We start from the raw sequence: 20,326 nt of genomic DNA, 5'->3' as shown, positions 1-20,326 counted from the left end.
CTTGCTTTAACTTAATTAGCAGAGACCTATTTTTAGGGACTTAGAAGAGTGTTACGATCTTTACCATACCTTTCCAATAAGTAACTTAACCCCCAAGCTTAGATTTGGTTTTTCGCATACCACTTTTTCAAAATAAGGAGTCACACTTAGGTTTTCTTTCTTACTTTATTTTCATTTTAAAAATAAAACAAAAATAAGTGACAACTCTAAATCATTTTCTAAAATATAAATCATTTTCAAATAAAAAGTGAGTTCGTCATCAAATGGAAGCGCATGAGTAGAAATGCGAGGTCAACAAAATAGCGACTCCAAGTCATTTTCTAAAAAAAATAAATCATTTTCAAATAAAAAGCAAGTTCATCATTGAGTGAAAGCGCATCGAGCGAAAATGCGGGATTCACGATTTGCTATTTGGCTTATGACAAAAATGAAAAAGGATGATTAATCTTGACAATACAGAAAGATGGTCATCATGCAAATTCAAATAGAAAAAAAATAATCATGACAATACCCAAATTGTAAACATGAAAACATAGAACGGAATATTGAACGTTGGAGACGAAGGGAATAGAGTGTTGAAAATAAAATCAGAAGAATATTGCATGTTTGAACAGTTTAATTAAAGCCACACAAAAGCACAACCAAATGAAAACACAAAGAAGCAACCAAACCCGGCCAACAGAAGTCTGAAAAAAAAGGATCATTTCAAACTTACTTCACTACCATTACAGTTGAACACAAAGAAGGATCTATTGAACACATGAAACCCTATGAAACTGCAGTGCTGCTACGTTTTGGCACCTTCCTAAAAGTAGCCCACGTGAGATCAAGGTACAACGGGAATTGCATCACAGCGAAAAAAGCCACTGGCAGGCATGTCACAGCATATATTGGGAATGCAGCATATTTCAGTTCGTCTTTGAGGAGAAAGAAATGCCCTGCACAGAAGGAGACAAGCATTGCTCCAATAGATATAAAGAGAGACGACAAACCAAACAACATCTTGTTAGGCAAATTACGGCCGAAGTCCCTTTCTTGGTGCCTTGAGGTGAGAACGGCCAGAAACATGACCAGGGAATTTACTGAGAAGCATAGAGCAATGAGTGATGAAATGGAAAATACATTAAACGCCGGCTTGCGTTCCAGAGTGGGTGTGCCATTTCCTTCGTTGATGCCTCCTGGAACAGTGGCTGATGTGGCGAAGGCAACTGTGGCTATGAGTGCTGCCACAACGGAGCATGAGTTGGAGGTAGTGTTGAGCCATGCACTACCATTTTTTACTAGCTCTTCGTGCTTCTCTGTGAAGATCTGCCTTGCTGTCTTATTAGCCTTGTTGTAGCGCATAGAGAAATGCATTGGCATGGAATCTTCCACATACTGCCATAAAACACAACCCAAGCTTGATCATTAGTTTATAGTGATTGTAGCATTGCAATGGATGCAAAGCAATATGAATTAGAGCTTGTTTAGTAGTGATTTTAGAAAGCGTTTATATTCTTTCTAGCATTTGAAAACAACACTTTTGATTAAAAAAAAATTAAAGTTCTAGAAAGGTTAGAAACGTTTCCAGAATCAGTACCAAACTAATTCTTAAGTTAGAAAGTAAATGCGGTGTGTATATACCTTGTACCACTTGATTTCCCATTGCATTTGTAAGGCCGCACCAGGAATAAGCCAAGGTTGATGATGAGTGGCCATTGCAACCAGATGCAATGCGCTATTCCCTTCATCATCAACTGCATTGAACAAAGTCTCTATCAGAATTCTCTTCTCCAGTAAGAGTTCATACACGTTTGGTTGTCTATTCTCCACTGCCACCATCACTATATTCTTGTTCGCAGAAGTCTTGTCATGGATGGCCACTGGAGAACAGTCAAGGATTTCCATCACCATTTCCGTGATACCGTTCTTTGCTGCAATTAATATTGGTGTCTCCTTTTTGTCCTTCTGTTTATTTCCTTCAACTGGTCCTAGAGTTACCTCTCCCTTGCTGAAGTCCACATCAAAAACATACCCTTTGTCCTTCATATTGAAAGTAAGTCTCTTCCCTGCCAAGTGCACAATCCAATTTTTTCTCAGCCAAAACAAGTCTTGTAGGCTTAATCTACTGGCCATGTCAAAAATATGAAAAATTTCAACCATGTATTTTACTTAGGAAAGAGAAGGGGAGGGACAACCACCATCTATCTTCTGATCCTTTTGGCCCTTTTGTTCATTTTCTTCAATTAGTGCTGCGGTTAGATCTTCCTTGTTTGTCTTGTTTTGGAGCTCAGGCTGACTTCCTGCTGAGTAATCATACTCATAAGGGGAAGCACAGTGAAGTAGCTCCTTCATGATCTGAGCAGACCATGTGTGCTTCTCTTTCATTACTCGTATCTTCTGTACATCTCTTGCCCCTAACAACCACAAAAACAAGCAGGAACGTACTTTATGCCTCTATTATTTTGAATGTTGACAAATGGGTAGAACATTGGAAGGATAAGCAGGATGTTGTACCTATTCCAAGGACCACCATCATTGCCCTGTATATAAATTTGACAAACTTGAAACAAGTATAATAATTTGGTGGACACAGTTGGTCTTCTTCAGCAGCTTCGTTACCTATATGTATGAAAATGGTTTGTCGTGAGGGCACTACTTTATTTGTGGATCAATGCTGTAATAAATTTCTTGCAATAATTAGTGAACAATTATTAGGCACCAAAAAAAAAATATAAAGGCCCTTTTAATTAAGAACAAACATCTATGGATTAAATTAATCTATTTGGATTATTAGGAGGAAACCATTTGTCTGTAAGCCCTGTTGGAACATTTTCATTAGGACATGTTTGAAATACAATGAGAAAGGAAAATTAGATCCATTTCCATTCGTTATTGAGTTTGGATTACATTTAGAAATAGAATAAGCATTAAAAAGTCATTCTCATAGAAATCAAAACTTACCCGTGTTACTATTATGATTTTTCTTCTATGCGGTATTGTAGTTCACCTCCATTCTTATTAATTAATGACCCCATTCCCCTTTTTATTAAAGTTCTAGAAACCAATTGTCTAAAATCAAAGTGCTCTTCTAATTTTTTACCTATTAAGAACAAAAATGTATAGGTCTCTTGTAAGAACAAACATGTCTTGGGGTGATCAACTGAAATACAAACTCAGGAGTTGATTCATTGGTTTGGAAATCCAATTGGTTATCTACTAGGAAATGATTTTGCAAGTGAAAACCTGCTGGAACATGTTCATTAAGTGTAATTAAAAAAAAAAAAAATGAGATACAGAAAGTTGACCTACTCTAACGATTTAATTATAGTTCAAACTCAAAACTTGCATATGATGAGTTAGAGCAAAGACATAGCAAGCGATTGGAAAGACTCAACTGCTTTCCTTTCAAGTTCTTAAAAGTACATTCTAGGTAACACTGACCTTGATTTGGGGAAGCACTAGCATTTCCCTCCTCAGGGTTCTCCAGGGCATGCTTATTAGGCTTCACTTGATTGTCAGAGTTTTGTGAATTTTTTCTACAAGTTGCTGAAACAATAAAAGTTGTGTTGGTCACAGCATGCTCAAAATCAAAACTTGCATATGATGAGTTAGTGCAAAGACATACCAAGCCATTGGAAAGACTGAATTGCTTTTCCTTTAAGTTCTTAAAAGTGTACTCTAGGTAACACTGACCTTGACTTCGGCAACCACTGGCATGTCCTTCCGCAGGGTCCTCCAGGTCTGATTTTCGTGAATTTTTTGTACAAGTTGCTGAAACAATAAAAGTTGAGTTGGTCACAGCATTCATGAACATAATCAAAGACATGTAACATATTGATCAAGGTAACTAAGCTAGCTACTCTACCACCATTCATGTCCTAACATCACTTTTGATTCCAAGTAATTGCGGGCGAGGGGGGATTTAAAGAAGACATTTCATTTCACCCACCTGCAATTTTACTGATTATGCTCCAAAGACCCTTGAGGCAGTTACTCGTTTGCTCCTTGAGATTCTCATCAGATATATCTGTAAAAAATTATTAACACCCTTCGTAATGAAATCTGCCTTTCTTTTTTTTTTTTGCATTGAACATATAAGGCTGAAAAAGCATATATGGGCTAGATTGTTTAAAAGAAAAATGCATTAATCTTTGTTATTACCTGAAGTCCAAACAGGTTTTGAGGTTACCTTTTTAAGGTAATACATTAATTAAAGAGCAAGTTACTTTTGGACAAACCTTTAAATGAATATATAAAAATTAGTTTCCTGATCTTCCTTTAAAACTTAACCCAGAACTAGATACCACACTCACCTTGATTTTGGGAAGTTGTTTGTCCTCCTTCTGAATTCACTTTCTTGCCTGCACATTTTTATACATTTGGTAAACAACGTCCCTTAATGTAATAAAGACATGAAAAGGTAAGGCCAGATATGCCGCTCCAACAATTTTGTTGCTCATTCATCAGTGTAAGTCCATTCTATCCTCAGTTCTGGCTTAACCCTTCTATTCGAAGTAATGCTCGCAAGAAGCCGCGCAGCAGGTAAAGTTAAATTATCATTATTTATGTTTTTGTGGTTAATACATATAAGGGCAATATCCCATTCCATGCACCCTTGTAAGACCTTGTTTGGTTCATGAAAGCAGTAATGAAAATAGATTATCTGTATTTGGAATTAGAAAAATGAAGAATCAGCAGTCCATTATTATATAAAATCTCCCTTTCTCGTTTTAGTCTTTGGTTGGTTTCTATAAGAATGGAAAGCATATCTCATATCTCTTCTAATACCTAATTAAATGATTTCACAACTCAATATAGATTATATGTTGAAAATCTTCAAAATCCTATGTAAAAATATAAAATATCACACGATGTGTATATCATACTACATGTGAGCGCAATGAAATGATTTCGATCCCTCACCCACCTGATTGTGTAAGCACGTTCCATGTTCCAATCAGCACATTACGGAAGTTCATACATGGCTGGTAATTCATCGGACACTTCCCATCCACCCTTTTGTCATTAGAAGTCGCATTGCCCAGAGGGGGCAATTCCTCTTTCCCTAGCTTTTTGACATGGATACCTTGCAAAATACATAACAATTTTACCTACCATCTTAATAAAGTGAAGACATAATAAATAGACTGACTTCAAACAAATTGATCATGCATAGACTGATTGTATATGGGCTAGATTCAAACCACCTATACGTAGGGATGACAACAAGATAGGTTTAGGACAAGGCACCCTTATCCCAAATCTATCGAACCGGATACTTGAAAAAACCTGGCATTGAAACCCCCTACTGATTTGGCTCTTGCGCATGAAAATTGACCCCCACAATAGATAAATAAATAGGAAATTTTTTTTGTGACAGTTTTGGTCAAGGAGTCTCACAATGATAAATAATATTGTGGAAGAAACCAAGGTGAGAACCACTTCTGAATACAGCAGGCTTACTGGCGAGGAGATGGAGGGGAGTGAGTCCTTCCTCGTTGACAGAATCGACAAGTGTACCATATTTATCAATTATTTGATATGCCAAATCTGTCAAGCAATGATTTCATCGTAAGAGACAATAATAAATTTGTTGTAATTCCTGCAGCAATTCCTATTGAAAAAATTAGAGAAAATAAAATAAAATACATGTCGTTTAGCAAAATGCCTACATTCACGAAACAGGATTAAAGACTTTCACTATATCAAAAATTAGGGTTATAAGATAGGGTATTTATACTAATCCTTAAGTATTGAAAAATTCTAAAACTATCCCTAAACTGTACCACGAGGCACCCGAACCTATTGTTCGTCCTTAACAATAAAAATACAAGTTTGAATAGCAAATTCCTTCGTTCCACTCAGGCATTTGCCCCTTCTTCTCCATATATGTCTTTTACTCAATATGAGTCACGTGGTACAACAAAATCTATCTCATAATTAATATAGACTGTTACTATTTACGTGTGTATGTGCATTCCACTCATATAACTTCTAATATGGAATGAAACTTAGATACTTACCGAAGTATTCTCCAGCAATGGCACAATGAAGAATAGTTTCACCATCGTTCTTTCGGCAATACTTAGAGCCTTCATCAGGGCCACATATTTTATGGAGGCAAAGGAAAGCATCTTTCTTACCATGGAGAGCGGCCAAGAAGAGGGGTGTTTCAGCTAATTTGTTGCGAGCACCCACCAGGTCTTTATGCTTTTGAGCAATACAATGGCACATGCGAAAATTTCCAATTGATGCTGCTAAATGGAGAGGGGTATCCCCTCTCTCGTTTGCTATCTTTAGAGGGTGGCCTTCAGGTGTTTCTGCAGAATCATTCCCTTTCGCTTGCTCCTTTGATTCCAAGGCAGACCCTTGGTCCTTCAGTTCTGAGGTAGACTCTTGCTCCTTTGCTGCTGAGTCATTCCCTTCCTCAGGTTTTTTAGCAGCAGCCTCATCAATCAATCTAACTAGTTCTTCAACTATATTTTCTTCCCCATTCAAAACGGCTATATGCAATGCTGTGTCCCCTGATCTCGTTATCTTGACCTTGTGAGTGTTTGGGTTGATTTTGTAACTCTCCACAACCTCGTTCCACTTGCCTTGCTTGGCCCATTCGTACAAGTTTTTAGGCTCCTGCTGCGGGTTCTTCTCAGCCTCCATTGAAGTTGGCATTAGTTCTTCCTTTTTTCTTCTCAGCCTCCAACACAATGACTAACAAAAGTGCTATATATGGACCCCATAAATCTAGTCACATAACAGCTTTTGAAATATTAATGCATTTTTAAATGTGTCCATCAACAGCTTATTGATCTTAAATTTTAATACAAATAAGCCATCGATTTGGTTAGAAAGAAGGGAACATATCCTGATATCACAAAACCTAAGGTGTGATAGAGTGTTTAATTTTAATAGCCACCCTTATTGCTAATTTTCATATTAATTTTTGTTTAATCCTTTTGATCACATGTCCTCGTGTCATGTGGCAAAACCCATCTTGTCACCTTAATCTTTTTCTTTTTGTTTTTTTCTATTATTTCCTTCCTTTAGCATGAGGGAAAGCTTTATCCTCTTGATATAAATAAAAGAAGAAAAAAAAAAGGGAAAGCAAAAGTTATTTTCTTAATAAAGAAGAAGAGAAGACAAGAAAGAAAGAAAAAGAAATAAAAATCACCTCTTTCTCTTTATTAAGCATTGACCATGGATTTAAAATTTAATTTAATAGCAACAATTACAAGCCTACATTATGATGGGATCTCTTGCCACAGACTCAAGTAGTTGAGGTTTTTTTGTTCTTTTCTTATTCTAAATTTTCAATATATTTTCTTTGCAAATTTATTCCTAAACATATATCATTAGTTGATGATATGTAAAATGGCTTTAAACTTATCTTGGGTGTCTTGAAATCCCCCTTTTTTTTTTCCTTTTATTCTTCCTTTTTATCCTTTTCTCTTCTACTTATTTATTAAATTCCAACGGCTGACAAGGCAAGTCCTATCCACCCTAATATTGATGATAAAATAGAGTAAAAAAAAAGTGTAAAAGGAAAAGAGAAAATAAATAAAGGAATAACAAAGCAAAAGCTATTATTCTCTCTTATGTCATGTGGCAAAACTCATCGTGATGTCACCTTAATCCTTTTCTTTCTTTTTCTTTTTCAGTATTCTTTTCCCAAGCATGAAGGAAAGCTTATCCTATTGACATAAAGAAAGAAAAAAAACGCAGAAGTAATATTCTCAATAAAGAAAAAGACAAGAAAGAAAAAGAAAATCAGCACTCCTATGGACTGCTTTTAAGTATTGTTTTAAAATTTATTTTAATAAAGATAATTACAAATTTACATTCCGATGCTAATCCATGTCTACTGCAAGTAGTTGAAATCAGTTTTTTTTTTTTCTTTTTTTATCCTAATCTCTTCCCATTTATTAATTTTTAAGAGTGGGCAAGGCAAGTACTATCCCACCTAATATTAATAAATAAAATAAAATAAAATAGAAAAAAGGAAAAAAAAAAAAAGGAGGGGAAAGAATAACAAAGCAATAGCTATTCTTTAGTGTTATGTCCTTGGTGGAAATAAAGAGTAAAAAGGAAAGAAAGAAGAAACCTTTTTTCTCTTTTCTAATGTTCATTTCAATTTTTTGACCGGTAAAGAAGAAATATGTACCAAAAAGCAAAAGGAATGCACCCAAGGTTAATGTTTATTGAGTTGTATCATTCTCTAGGTACATATGTCTAAATTAAAATTAAAGCAAGAAAGTCTAGTTACTTTACACTAACTTGAATATCACTTTTACTATTGATTTTGTATCACATATATTATTATCCCTTCAATATAACTTAGCTAAAACATGAAATTCATGCTCAATACAATTCTTGAATGTTTCTAAATATGATTGACAACTAGAAAACAAAAAACTTGATATTTTCTAAGAACATAAAAATAAAAAAATAAAATAAAATAAAAAGTATTATTATTGTACTAGAAAATATCAAAAAACTATTTTTGAAAACATTCCCAAATATAGTCTTGATATTATCTAGAATAGATAAAAATAATTTGGGAACTTGCAATGTTTTCAACTTATTTTTTATGTTATTAAATATTTTTTATAAAATTAATTTTATACATAGTCATTTATTTTCAATTATTCTTTGTATTTGTCCTATTATTTTTTAAAATAGCCCATAAAAAATAAGTGAAAATAAATGAAAATAACTAAACCATGTTCTTAAAAATATATATTATTTTATGATTTAAAAAATAAAAATCCGTTTACGATTTTTCAATTGCTAGATATGTTTTCATATTTTTTTGTTCTTAAAAGCAAAAAAAATATTTTTGAGAACAACTAACAAGTAGACCCTATGCTTTTGGCTTCATATTACAACTTTGCTTCATGTTTCAACTTTTAGATAAAGTAAAAAATAAGAAGTTATCACAAATGATGTATTAAGATCTTTCAATATAAAGTAAAATTCATGTAGAGAAAGATATATGAATGTTTAAAAAGGAATATAATAATGCATTAACCCTTTGTTAGGCCAAGCATGCAGAAGGTATGATAGTACTTGTTGGAAAAAGTCACAACATCCAAAGTTAGCATGAAAAATAAAATGAAATAAGGGGTACAAAATATTATATGATTCGATGTAATCACCTATGTTCTTGGAAAAAGAAAATCAAATTTATTGTAACTTTCAAGAATACACACTTCAAACCGGTTCCTTCTCTACCCAAAACCCAATATACCTTTTCTATCTCTCTTCACTCTTTTCTTACCGTTTCTTCTTTATGTCTCTTCTCTTTGCAAATCTATTATAAAACTATATATTTATAGAGTCCTATGATTTAGCATTAAATTAATTGTTTTCTAATCTAATCAAACTTAAAAAGGATTATTTTCTAAAATACAAACTCTATAAATATTGACTTTTCTGAAAATAAAAAATATATAATTTGAGCGGTATCTCAACACCCACAAACAAATAAAAGAGATTACACAATGTGAATGCTAAAAATGTCCAAAATTAGAAGAAAAGGGAAATTTAACTTAATTAATTAATAATAAAATTATATTATGTAAAAAATATATGCTGCTTGTGAAATATTATGTTGGTCATTATTCTATGTATGTTTTGATATAGGTGTATTCTTAGAATCTCTTTAAAAGAAAAATATTACACAAACAAATATTATCTACCAAAACTCAATTCAATTTTTATATTATACAACCACTCCAGGGTCCTTACAATCAATCCTAGAGCAGTCCTGATATATTGCCTTTGGTTAATTTTAACCAATTCTGATTCTTAAGACTCCCAAAATGATTAGAAGACATCTTAATTCTAATTTTTCAAAAAAAAAAAAAAAAAAAAAAATCTCTACATTTTCTAGGTTACTTTCCTACCTTGGGATGATTGAAATGAAACATGACAATATTTTAACTTTGCGACAATGCTTGTACGAAAAAATTGTTGGCTTATACTGCATGGCAGCATAACATCATATTAAATTTGAAATTTTTTTCTGCACAAAAAGGAAAGAAGGTTTCCTTTTCCTATGAGAGAAATGCTGATTGTAATTAAAAAGTAATCAAAAGCAATTCCTGTGGACAATGAAAAAATGTTTCTCCCGCAAGCAATATTGCGTTCCTATGGTAATTAACTAATGGAATTCCCTATGGTACATGGAATGATATTATGTTATTAAAGCACTGATATATACATTCCCTTCTATAGATCAGTAACCACATTATTTCATCATCACTGTAGCTCAAACAAAGATGGTAAACATGAAACCCTAGAGATCCACCTTGTAGCTTCTCTGTGGCACCTTTCTAGAAGTAGCTCGTAGAAGATCAAGATATAAGGGAAACTGAGCCACAGCAAAGAATGCAATTGGCAGGCAGGCCACTGCATATACTGGACCTGCAACATGTTGCAATTTGTCCTTAAGGACAAGATAGTGTGCTGCACAAAAAGAAATCAACATGGACCCTATGGATATGAAGAGAGCTGTTAGACCCCAAGCAAGCTTCTTAGGCAGTTGTTTGTGAAAATCTTTTTCTTGATGCCTGGAGGTGAGAATGGCCAGAAACATGATGAGGGAAGTCACCGAAAAGCAAAGAGCAATAAGTGATGCAATTGCAAAGATGGTAAATTCTGTAGCGTGTTCAAGGATCGGTAGGCCGTTTTTATCATTAAAACTGCCTGGTATACTGGCTGTTGAAGAAAAGGCCACCGTTGCAATAAGGGCTGCAACAACAGAGCACGAACTGGAGGTGTTATTTAGCCATTTTCCTCCTTTGCGCACAAGCTCACCATGATTTTCTGTAAAGATCTCCTTTGGAGTCATATTGTGATTGTTGAAGTGACTGAAGAAATGATGCGGCATAGACTTCTTCACATACTGCACTAAACAGAGTTCCAGTTACCATTGCATGCAAAAACACAGAATCAAAAGGGAAAAATGAAAAGAAATTAGTCCGGCAGACCTTATACCACTTGATCTCCCACTGCATTTGCAATGCATGGCCAGGTATATGCCAAGGTAGGGTGTCTCTTAACATTGCAGCAAGATGCAATGCACTATTCCCCTCATTATCCACTGCACTGAACACAGTGTCTCTCATAAAATTCCTCTTAACTAAAACCTCAAATACTTCAGGTTGTCTATTCTCCACTGCTAAAAGCACTGCATTCTTTCTTTCTGAGTCCCTGTCATGAATGGCTACTGGAAATAGTTCAAGGATTTTCTCGACCATTTCCTTCACACCATTCTTTGCTGCAATCAATATTGGAGTATCCATTTTTGCCAGCTTCCTAGTTTTCTTCTTCTCATCTGCCAAGAGCACAGACGTGATTCAGGTTACAAGAGATAAACTCTAAGGCCTAGGATTGAGTTAAATGTTTAATTACATATCATTCACTATATCTACTGATCAAAATATTACCATGTTAAATTCTTAAAGCAATACGGGGTTTTTCCTTTTTCCTTTTTCTTTTTCTTTTTCTGCACTGAGCTTTTAAAGCCGGCCTAGAATCTTTTTTGTTCAAAGTAATTCTTTCTGGTTGAACTTCTGCACAAATTAAGCAGTTTGTGCTAGTGGTGGCAGTATTATGTCGTAAAATTAAACAGCATAGGAGATAGGAAATACTACCTTTTTTATTCTCATTTTGTTTCATTCCTTCTGTATTCTCGTTTTGTTTAGTATCTGAAAGGAATACATTTTCAGGCCTTGCCTCCTCATCTCTATAGTATTGTGATGCCAGGGGTTCTTTCCAGTCCTATCGTACTCGTATATTGAAGCACGTTGAAGTAGTTCATCCATGATCTGACACGACCATGTGTGTTTCTCTTTCTTCTCTTTTATTTTCTCTATATTTCTTGTTCCTGACAAGCATACAGAAAACAAAATAAGCATTTGAACCAGTACTGTTTGGATATAAAGAGAAAGGAAAATTGAGATGGTTTTATGGCATAATACCCAATCCTAAGAAAACCAGCATTGCCTTATATGCAAGCTTGATGAACTCAAAGATAATGTCATAATTTGGCGGCAACAGTCGATGTTGTTGAGCTCCATTTCTTGATTGGTGACCTATGAAAAATATGTTTAGTGATTGCAGACAGTATATTTCAAATATATTATATGAAGAATGAAAACTATTTAAAAAAGGATTAAACTTCATTTCTTTGGGTGATCTAAGCAGAACCTAGCTAATTGAATTCTCTAAGGCTCAGCAATTCATTTTTTTCAGAAAACATTGACAGCAGTATTTCAAGTTATGGCTTGGATTCTAGCTTTTACTGATCTGGTAAAACAAATATGTGGAGAGAAACCAGTTTTCCTTGAAGTTACTTTAAAGCATAAAAAAAAATAGCAATAAAAAAAAGTTGATTCAACACTCACCTTTTTCTTTAGGATTTTCTGCATCCATTGAGTCATCGCTTTTTCCCCTACCCATTGAAACTGTGGAGTAGTTTGGTCATACAGTATTCATGATCAGACATAAGTGCAAGAAATGCTGTAAAAGTTGGGATTTAAAATCTGAAATGCCTATCGGTAGATTAATTTTCTTTCACACAATAAGGCACCTAAATGTAACGAGAAGCACTAATTGCTTACTTCTCAGGCAGTGATGGGGGTGGATGCATTTCTCATAGATTTCCCTTTTGATGAAGTAAAAGAAGCCCAAGGTTTGGGGTTAGAAACAAGCAAATATATATGTGATATTCAGTATGATCCAAACATTTTTACCATGGACAAGTATCATAGAACTCAGATTACAAAAATCCGATGCAATTTCAGAGAGCAGACCTATAGAGAAAATTTTGAGATAATGAAGTAAAACAGCTTTTCTTTATCAAGGAAACCTATTAAGGATGATGAATATGTTCCTCGTATAAATATGTATATAGACACCCACTTGGGAACCATTTATCACAAAGAAGTCTACTATATTTTACTCTATAGTTTGATCTGATAAATATTTTGGACCACTTAGCCATACATCTTCTTGACTTGTGCAGTAACTTGAAGCTAATTGAATATTTGAGTCTCCTTCAACATATCACATACCTGGTACTTTAATTATCTTCCAGAAACTCATACAAGTTCCATAGTTGTCTGGATACCAGGGTTTCTTGTCATCAGAAGTTCTGTTGAAATGATTGTAGCCCTCATTTTTCTCCAGCTTCTCGACAATTAGACCTTTCAAATTAAATAACAATGTGACTAAACGTTTCAGCACATTAAAGTTAATACAAATGCAAGATTAGCACCATTCTTAATTTGTGGCAGCAGAATCCTCCGTTTGGATTAAAACAGATTCTGACCAGCCACCATTCAGCCCTCATTATCTTAACTTGGGATGTCTTACATTGATAAATGATATTGCTGATCCAGCTGAGGTGAGTACCACTTTTGAATGCACTGGGCTTACCAGCCAGGAGATGCAGTGGAGTAAACCCTTCCTCATCAACAGAACTAACAAAATCTTCATACAGATATATTATTTGGAATGCTAAATCTGTCAAGAACGACCACAAAAGAATCAAAATGCATATAAATCATGGAGCAAGTAAAAATATAAGACATAGTAGCTGAAGCAATGATTTTAATGAAATTAGCCATTTATTATGTGCTAATGAACATGTGCACATGCATATGTGAATGCATCCCTCTAATGCAGACCAAAACTTCCTGAAAAAAGCTTACCTAAGAATTCTCCAAAGATGGCACAGTGAAGAATAGTTTTGCCATCCGCCCTTCGACCATACTCATACTGTTTGGTCCTGTCACATATTTTGTGAAGGCAGAAGAAAGCATCTTTCCTACCATGAAGGACAGCTGAGAAGAGGGGCGTTTCATTTTCATGGTTGCGGACACCAACCAGTTTCGGATGCTTACCAGCCAAACACTTGCATATGGGAACATTTCCCATTGATGCAGCTAAATGGAGAGGGGTGTTCCCTTGCTCATTTCTCATCTCCAGAGCATCCAGATCTGTGTCTCTGATCAACTCAACTAGTTCCTCAACTATACTTTCTTTGCCTTCTGAGACCGCAACATGCAATGCAGTGTCTCCAGATACAACGATCTCAGCCTTGTGAGCCCTTGGCTGTTGCCTGCATATGTTGACAACTTCATTCCATTTGCCTTGCATGGCATAATTGAACAAGTTTTTCTTAATGGTATGCAGATCTGCATCCTCAATTGTAAATTCCATAGTGCTCTTGGAACAACTACTAGATAGTACTCCTATTGGGATGGTTAGATATATATGGGGAACCAGACGATTCTCTGAGAGGTTTAAGCGTATGGCCTAATAAAGCTCCATACCTTGCTCCAGATTTGGGATAAGAACAAGCATGTACCCCAGAGAAGATACACACAATAAGAAAGCATTAGAACTCATGTCAATGTTGGATGCCTCTAGTCAACTTTTGTGTTACTTGCATTACAAAGTAGTTAACATTTGAATTCTTTCTTTCGTGTTAGAGAATTATTTAATGAATTCTCCTCTAGATTTTTCTTAATTCTATACTTGTGGGCAAACTATTCTATGCTAAATATTGTAAAAGGGCTTTAATATCACCCTTATGAGAAAGTCACTTATTTTAACTGATTTTATTTGATTAATTTTCTGGAGTCAAAAGGGAGATCAGTTTGTCATGTTACAAGCAGAAGAAAAAAGACAAAAGTAAAAGGCAAATGCACAAGCAAAGCAAAAAAAAAGAATATGACATATTGTCGAAGACTCTGAAACACACCTACCTCTCAGTAAGCATGATTTTCAGTCCTCTTTGAACAACCTGTTTTTATGTTTGTGCTACAACAAAATTCTAGTTAGTTCATTTTCTTCATAAGAAATCCATATGAAAATTTGAAGTACCTGACTTAATATTATTTGTATTATCAACAAATTTGAGAAGATAATTTTTTTTCCCCAAAATAAAATGGCCTTGCTTGCATGTTGAAAGCAACTGATTTTCCTTTTATTTGCGAGTGTGAACTTATATAACACCAGTTATTTCTTCGGTTCTTCTAACAATATCAGAAATCTGATAAATATTTGAACTCAAGGATTTAATTTGATTAATATTATTTTTTATCATTTTTTTTGTTTTTTAGTAACAAGAAAAGAAAAAAAACTAAGGTTAATTTGATGCTATGTTGTGTGAGAAAAGAAAAAGAAGAGAAAAAGAAAGAAAAGTCTTGTGCTTCACAATAAATTTGGTCTTGCACAGCAAAAGCAAGCATATTTAAAGTGCCATGTAATAAATGGTTTCTCTGCAAGGAAAAGGAGTGAGAGAAGCAAAAGAGATTATGTCTGACCATTTATATATATATATATATATATATATGTTCATGTGCTCAAAAGAAAAAAATTTAAATAGAAATTCATTATTCAAAACCAGACTCCATCACCATGATTTAAACAAAATAATCACCCAAACTAAATTGATATAAGATGATCAAAGTATATCGGAATTGTGTGCATGATGCCGTTTTGCATATTTTGAGCTCATACTGTTTTTGGATGTGGACAAAAAATAAAAATAGGAGCATATACTGTTAACTAGTAAGTTAATGTATTAAGCCTACATTGACACATGCAATTCTTGCATTACTAGCTAGTTCAGGGTTGTAAATGTTGTATGATTATTTAAGACTTCATGGTCTTAGCCTTGATCATCCGAATGTTTGCAATAAGACTTAACCATTCCACAACACACCACCCTTTCCTGGGCTTCAACAGGGACTTAAGACACACCCATCAGGGCTTATTCCTAAGCCACCATTTGTCGTAGTGGTATTATTGAATACCTAATGGAATTGATAGATCAATAAAATCTATCAGAATTTTTGCAATGAATAATTGTTTTACTAACAAGACAAAGGCATGAGATCAAGGCTAGAGAGTTTATAAGCAAGATAACCAATTAACACAAGCCCCAAAAGGAGGGGAGAAAAACAACTGCAATTATTTACATTTTAATCACTAACCATAGATAGTACGCTGTGGCACTTTCTTAAAGATGGCCCATATGAGATCAAAGTAGAAGGGAAACTGTGCCACCGCAAAAAATGTTACTGGGAGGCACGCCACTGCATACACGGGGAATGCAGTTTGTTTCAGTACATTTTTTAGTAGGAAAAAGTGCCCTGCACAGAAGCAAACCAACATAGCTCCTATGGATATAAAGAGAGATGTTAAACCTAGCAATAGCTTTCGTGGCAACCCTCTACCAAAATCTTTCACTTGGTATCTAGATGTTAGAATTGCCAGAAAAGTGACCACAGAGGTGACTGAAAAGGATAGAGCAATGAGGGATGAAATTGCATAGACCAGAAATCCCGGATGATGTTGAAGGGTAGGTTCGCTGCTATTTTCCTTGAAGCCTCCTGGTATAGTGGCTGTTGTGGCAAAGGCTACGGTTGTAACAAGTGTTGCTACTACTGAACATGAATTTGAAGTGTTGTTTAGCCATTTGCCGCCTTCTCTTACAAGTTCTTTGTGTGATTCTGTGAAGATCTCCTTTGGGACCTGGTTCTTGTTGTTGTAGCGAATGAAGAAATGTCTTGGTACGGAATTCTTTACGTACTGCACCATTAAACCCATGCATTAGGGTTAGTGTATAATAGTCTGCTTACCGAGTTAAAACTTTACGATATGCTTTCCAAAGAATAATGCTAATTCATAGAAAATTAACAACCCCATATAGAGATGTTCATGATTTTGTACGGTCGAGAAAGAAATTTCCATGAGGAGAACTAATTCAATTGTTGATACATCATCTTCTGAAAAAAAAAAAAAAACAACCAAAAATAAATAAATAAGTCTGGGTGGCATACCTTATACCATTTGATCTCCCATTGCATTTGCAAAGCTGCAAAGGGATATGGCCTATAATCTCCTAAAGTTGCTGCAAGATGTAATGCACTGTTCCCCTCACTATCAACCATACGAAATGCACTTTCTTCCAGAGGTTTCCGATTGAGTAATAGCTCATAAACACTGATTTGTCTATTCTTCACTGCCAACAGCACTATATTCTTCTGGTCTGAATCTACATGGCGAATGGCTGCTGGAAATAGTTTGAGGATCTTCTCCACCATTTCTATGATGCCATTCTCTGCTGCAATTAATACTGGTGACTTCCTTTTTCCCATCCCCCAAGTTCTCTTCAATGCTGACAAGATTCAATATCTCAAGGTTCAATTCTTGAGCCAAAGTGGCCAATGTTCTGCTGTTACAATAAGTATCTTTGTTTTTCTACTTCAAATATATCTTCCTCTTCATCAGTGATACTGAAAGTAAAAGTTAGTATTTTCTTTTTTTGGACGTCTGTGCATTAGTAACTTGCTAAATATATTGATTACATCACAAATATATGACAATAGGTTTTTCAGTTCAATCCACCAATTGCAGGGGCAGTAGGTGATTTAAGCAAGGGAAGTTAAGCTGTATCTTTCATAATTATATACCTTATATAGATAGTACATCTGCTGCTAACTGCATATACATTTGGCTTTATTAAGTTATAATTTGGACTTTCATAGTAGGCAATGTGAGAAAATTACCTTCTTCCTTCTGTTTAATTTCTGAAGAATGATGTGCAGAAGCCTTCGGCCTTGGCTCTTCCTCAGACTCACTATCATCAGGGTTTGCTTCTCCATAATATGCCAAGAGTGATGTTTCCTGATCAAAAACTTTCTTATAACGTTTTCCTGGTACCATCCAATGTGATGTTGGGTCAATTTGATCATAAGGTACTGTTTCTCCAGATCTCGGTTGTGAGAGCTGGGGAATACTTCCACTATCATATTCGAAAGGTTCAACATATTTAAGCATTTCATCCATGATTTGAACAGACCATGTGTGCTTTTCTTTCTTCTCTTTTATCTTATTTATATGTCTTGATCCTGTCCACCACAATCAAACACAACATACATTGAACCAATATTAGCACTTTGGATATGAACAGAATATGTGTATATCATTCTAGTGTATGAATATATATATATATGGTGATCATACCAACTATAACAGCCGGCAATGTCCATGCTTTAGCTACAAGCTTGATGAAGTTCTCATAGCAAATGCCATAATAATTTGGATGAGGCCGCTCTTGTCTTCGAGCGTTATGGCTTGATTGTTTACCTGTAAATTAAAAAGAGGTTTGGAGTATTCTCTAGTTTATTTTCAGAGCAAGACTCTTACACTAGTGTTCATTTGGGATATACGTAGCACACAAATTGAGAACCCAAAAAATAAATAAGTAAATAAAGGTTCTCAAAAGAAAACATTTATGGACTAATTAAACTTGTTGATTAGGTGATACAAGCAAGAAATTTATTGGAAGATATATCTCAAGCTCAATAAATTAATGATTTAATTTGTACTCAATAAATTAATGGTTCTAAAAAAAAGTGCTCAATCAATTAAAGTTTAACCAGATTGTCTAGAATTGAACTTTTCGTCCTAATTTGCTCTTGAGCTGAATTCAAGAAGGTTCTGGATTTACTTATTAGCCCAATGCAAATTCATGAGTAACTATCTGGTCAAAGTCTCCTATGCATAACTAAAATGATGAATTAATATGGGAATCACTTAACCCACCTGATGCTTTGATCATGTTCCATAAGTTGGTTAATATATAGAAATTCTCTGTATGGTTAGGGTTCTCGTCAGCTTCATATTTCTGTGGAAGGAGCTTTTTGACAGGCACACCTTGCAAAATAACATTGCAATGAAACATTTTCACATAGTAAACTAATGCATGATTGCCCCAAAATTATCCTACAAAAACCTTCATTGAAAAATAGATATGGGATTCTCAATGGCTTCAAGGCAAGTGATTTATGGATGTGCTTCTCTCACGCACACCCTAGGCTAGATTTGTGAATAAAAACTTTTATTATAATATAGTTTAGATTATTATATAAATTACAGATACATAATGACTTAGGATAATGGGGTAGATGACTTTAAACAATAAATATCAAACATAGAGCATGAAGTAGATCTGCATCAGGCATTGATCGGCTGGCTGTCGTCACTGGCCCTGAAAATTAGATATCAAAACCTGTGGGCAGCCCTAGGTTCCAATTCAGCGACTCCTATGTCACAACTTTACAAGTTTATTGGAAATCCTTTGGTCAGTGGAAGGATACTTACAAAGATAAATGATTTCATCGAACCAATTCAGTCGAGTTCCGCTTCTGAATAAAGTAGCCTTAGAAGCAAGGAGGTGGAGAGGGGAGATTCCTCTCTCATTGACATAATTGACGAGGTCAGGATACTCATGAATAATTGTAAATGCCAAATCTATCATGCACAACAATGAAAATGTTATATAAATAAAAGCATGAGCCTTTTGTTATATATATATCAATTGGTCAATTCTGTTGAGATGATAACATTATAACAAATGTATAAAACACAAATGAAAATAGAAAATATGTTACCCTAAGTTATAAGGCTTGAAGCAAATAGATTATCTATTCCTATAGATGTTCAGATGAATGAATAGAAAACAATAAATAGGGCCTGAAAGCATTGCTCACCGAAGTATTCTCCGGTGATGGCACAGTGAAGACTATTTTCTCCATCACTCCTCCGAAGGTACTCATACACTTTGTTGTTAGCTGTACTGCTACAAATGTTAGAGAGGCAAAGGAAAGCGTCTTTCATACCATGGAGAGCTGTTAAGAAGAGAGGGGTCTCATTTTCATTGTTGCGAACACCCACCAGTTCTGGATACTCAGCAGCTATGCACTTGCACATGCGAACGTTGCCTACTGACGCCGCCAAATGGAGAGGGGTGTTCCCTCGATCATTTTTTATATTAACCAGATACACGTTGCGATGGGCCATCAGTTGGACTAGTTTTACCACTACATCTTCTCTGCCATCTGATACTGCTATATGCAATGCCGTGTCCCCTGATGTAGTGGTCTTCTCATCATGAGCCCACGGATCTTCCTTGCATATATCTACAACTTTTTCCCATTTCCCTTGCATGGCATATGAAATCAAGCTTGGTCCAGTGGCCCCTTGTTCTGTGTCTACGACAAATGCCATTCTTCCTCTTCTTAGAACAACTACTACTGTTCTATTGCTGAAGGTACCAAGGATGATTATTGTATATGTAGAGCAAACAAGCTGTCCCAACTGTGGCAAGCCACCATAAACTGAAAGTGATACCTTGCTCTGGATTCGGGATGAGCACAATTTTATGGACCCCAAAAGAGAACATCCATGTTTCATTATCCTCTTAACTATCATATTTTAAAATTTTATTTAGAAATTTTGAAAAAAATAAAAATGGGATATTTAA

The 20,326-nt window shown here is 35.0% G+C and overlaps 3 protein-coding genes across 9 annotated transcripts; all 3 read right to left on the bottom strand.

Annotated features, from left to right (window-relative positions):
* Positions 1–568: 568 nt before the first annotated feature.
* Positions 569–6,680, bottom strand: LOC117917901. Of its 2 annotated transcripts, none has more exons than XM_034834367.1 (11): positions 6,006–6,680; positions 5,383–5,532; positions 4,910–5,068; positions 4,296–4,343; positions 3,932–4,009; positions 3,676–3,753; positions 3,424–3,528; positions 2,497–2,601; positions 2,181–2,396; positions 1,624–2,048; positions 569–1,377 (listed from the first exon to the last, which is right to left on the bottom strand). In XM_034834367.1, exons 1-11 carry the CDS (start codon positions 6,649–6,651, stop codon positions 769–771), a joined length of 2,619 nt encoding a protein of 872 aa, XP_034690258.1. In that variant the 5' UTR covers positions 6,652–6,680; the 3' UTR covers positions 569–768. The 2 variants fall into 2 exon arrangements, with proteins under 2 accessions (XP_034690258.1, XP_034690260.1); XM_034834369.1 differs by having other exon boundaries at positions 5,446–5,532.
* Positions 6,681–10,034: 3,354 nt separating this feature from the next.
* Positions 10,035–13,982, bottom strand: LOC117917933 (ankyrin repeat-containing protein At5g02620-like). 3 transcript variants are annotated; one of them, XM_034834403.1, is made up of 8 exons: positions 13,698–13,982; positions 13,360–13,509; positions 13,059–13,190; positions 12,390–12,449; positions 11,964–12,077; positions 11,637–11,869; positions 10,971–11,317; positions 10,035–10,890 (listed from the first exon to the last, which is right to left on the bottom strand). In XM_034834403.1, exons 1-6 carry the CDS (start codon positions 13,966–13,968, stop codon positions 11,658–11,660), a joined length of 939 nt encoding a protein of 312 aa, XP_034690294.1. In that variant the 5' UTR covers positions 13,969–13,982; the 3' UTR covers positions 10,035–10,890; positions 10,971–11,317; positions 11,637–11,657. The 3 variants fall into 3 exon arrangements, with proteins under 3 accessions (XP_034690294.1, XP_034690293.1, XP_034690295.1); XM_034834402.1 differs by having other exon boundaries at positions 10,035–10,885; XM_034834404.1 differs by lacking the exons at positions 11,637–11,869; positions 11,964–12,077; positions 12,390–12,449; ... (1 more) ...; positions 13,360–13,509; positions 13,698–13,982 and adding an exon at positions 11,430–11,606 and having other exon boundaries at positions 10,035–10,885.
* A 1,885-nt stretch (positions 13,983–15,867) lies between these two features.
* LOC117917942 lies at positions 15,868–20,082 on the bottom strand. Of its 4 annotated transcripts, XM_034834421.1 has the most exons (8): positions 19,554–20,082; positions 19,165–19,314; positions 18,607–18,717; positions 18,025–18,147; positions 17,568–17,909; positions 16,839–17,176; positions 16,203–16,587; positions 15,868–16,091 (listed from the first exon to the last, which is right to left on the bottom strand). In XM_034834421.1, exons 1-8 carry the CDS (start codon positions 20,068–20,070, stop codon positions 15,985–15,987), a joined length of 2,073 nt encoding a protein of 690 aa, XP_034690312.1. In that variant the 5' UTR covers positions 20,071–20,082; the 3' UTR covers positions 15,868–15,984. The 4 variants fall into 4 exon arrangements, with proteins under 4 accessions (XP_034690312.1, XP_034690311.1, XP_034690313.1 ...); XM_034834420.1 differs by having other exon boundaries at positions 15,868–16,587; XM_034834423.1 differs by lacking the exon at positions 15,868–16,091 and having other exon boundaries at positions 16,501–16,587; positions 16,846–17,176.
* Between the last annotated feature and the right edge of the window lie 244 nt (positions 20,083–20,326).

The sequence above is a fragment of the Vitis riparia genome, chromosome 7 (assembly GCF_004353265.1).
Source record: "Vitis riparia cultivar Riparia Gloire de Montpellier isolate 1030 chromosome 7, EGFV_Vit.rip_1.0, whole genome shotgun sequence".
Taxonomy (NCBI): Eukaryota; Viridiplantae; Streptophyta; class Magnoliopsida; order Vitales; family Vitaceae; genus Vitis; species Vitis riparia.
Note: the sequence above shows the minus strand (reverse complement) of the source record. Positions and strands in the feature narration are given on the sequence as shown.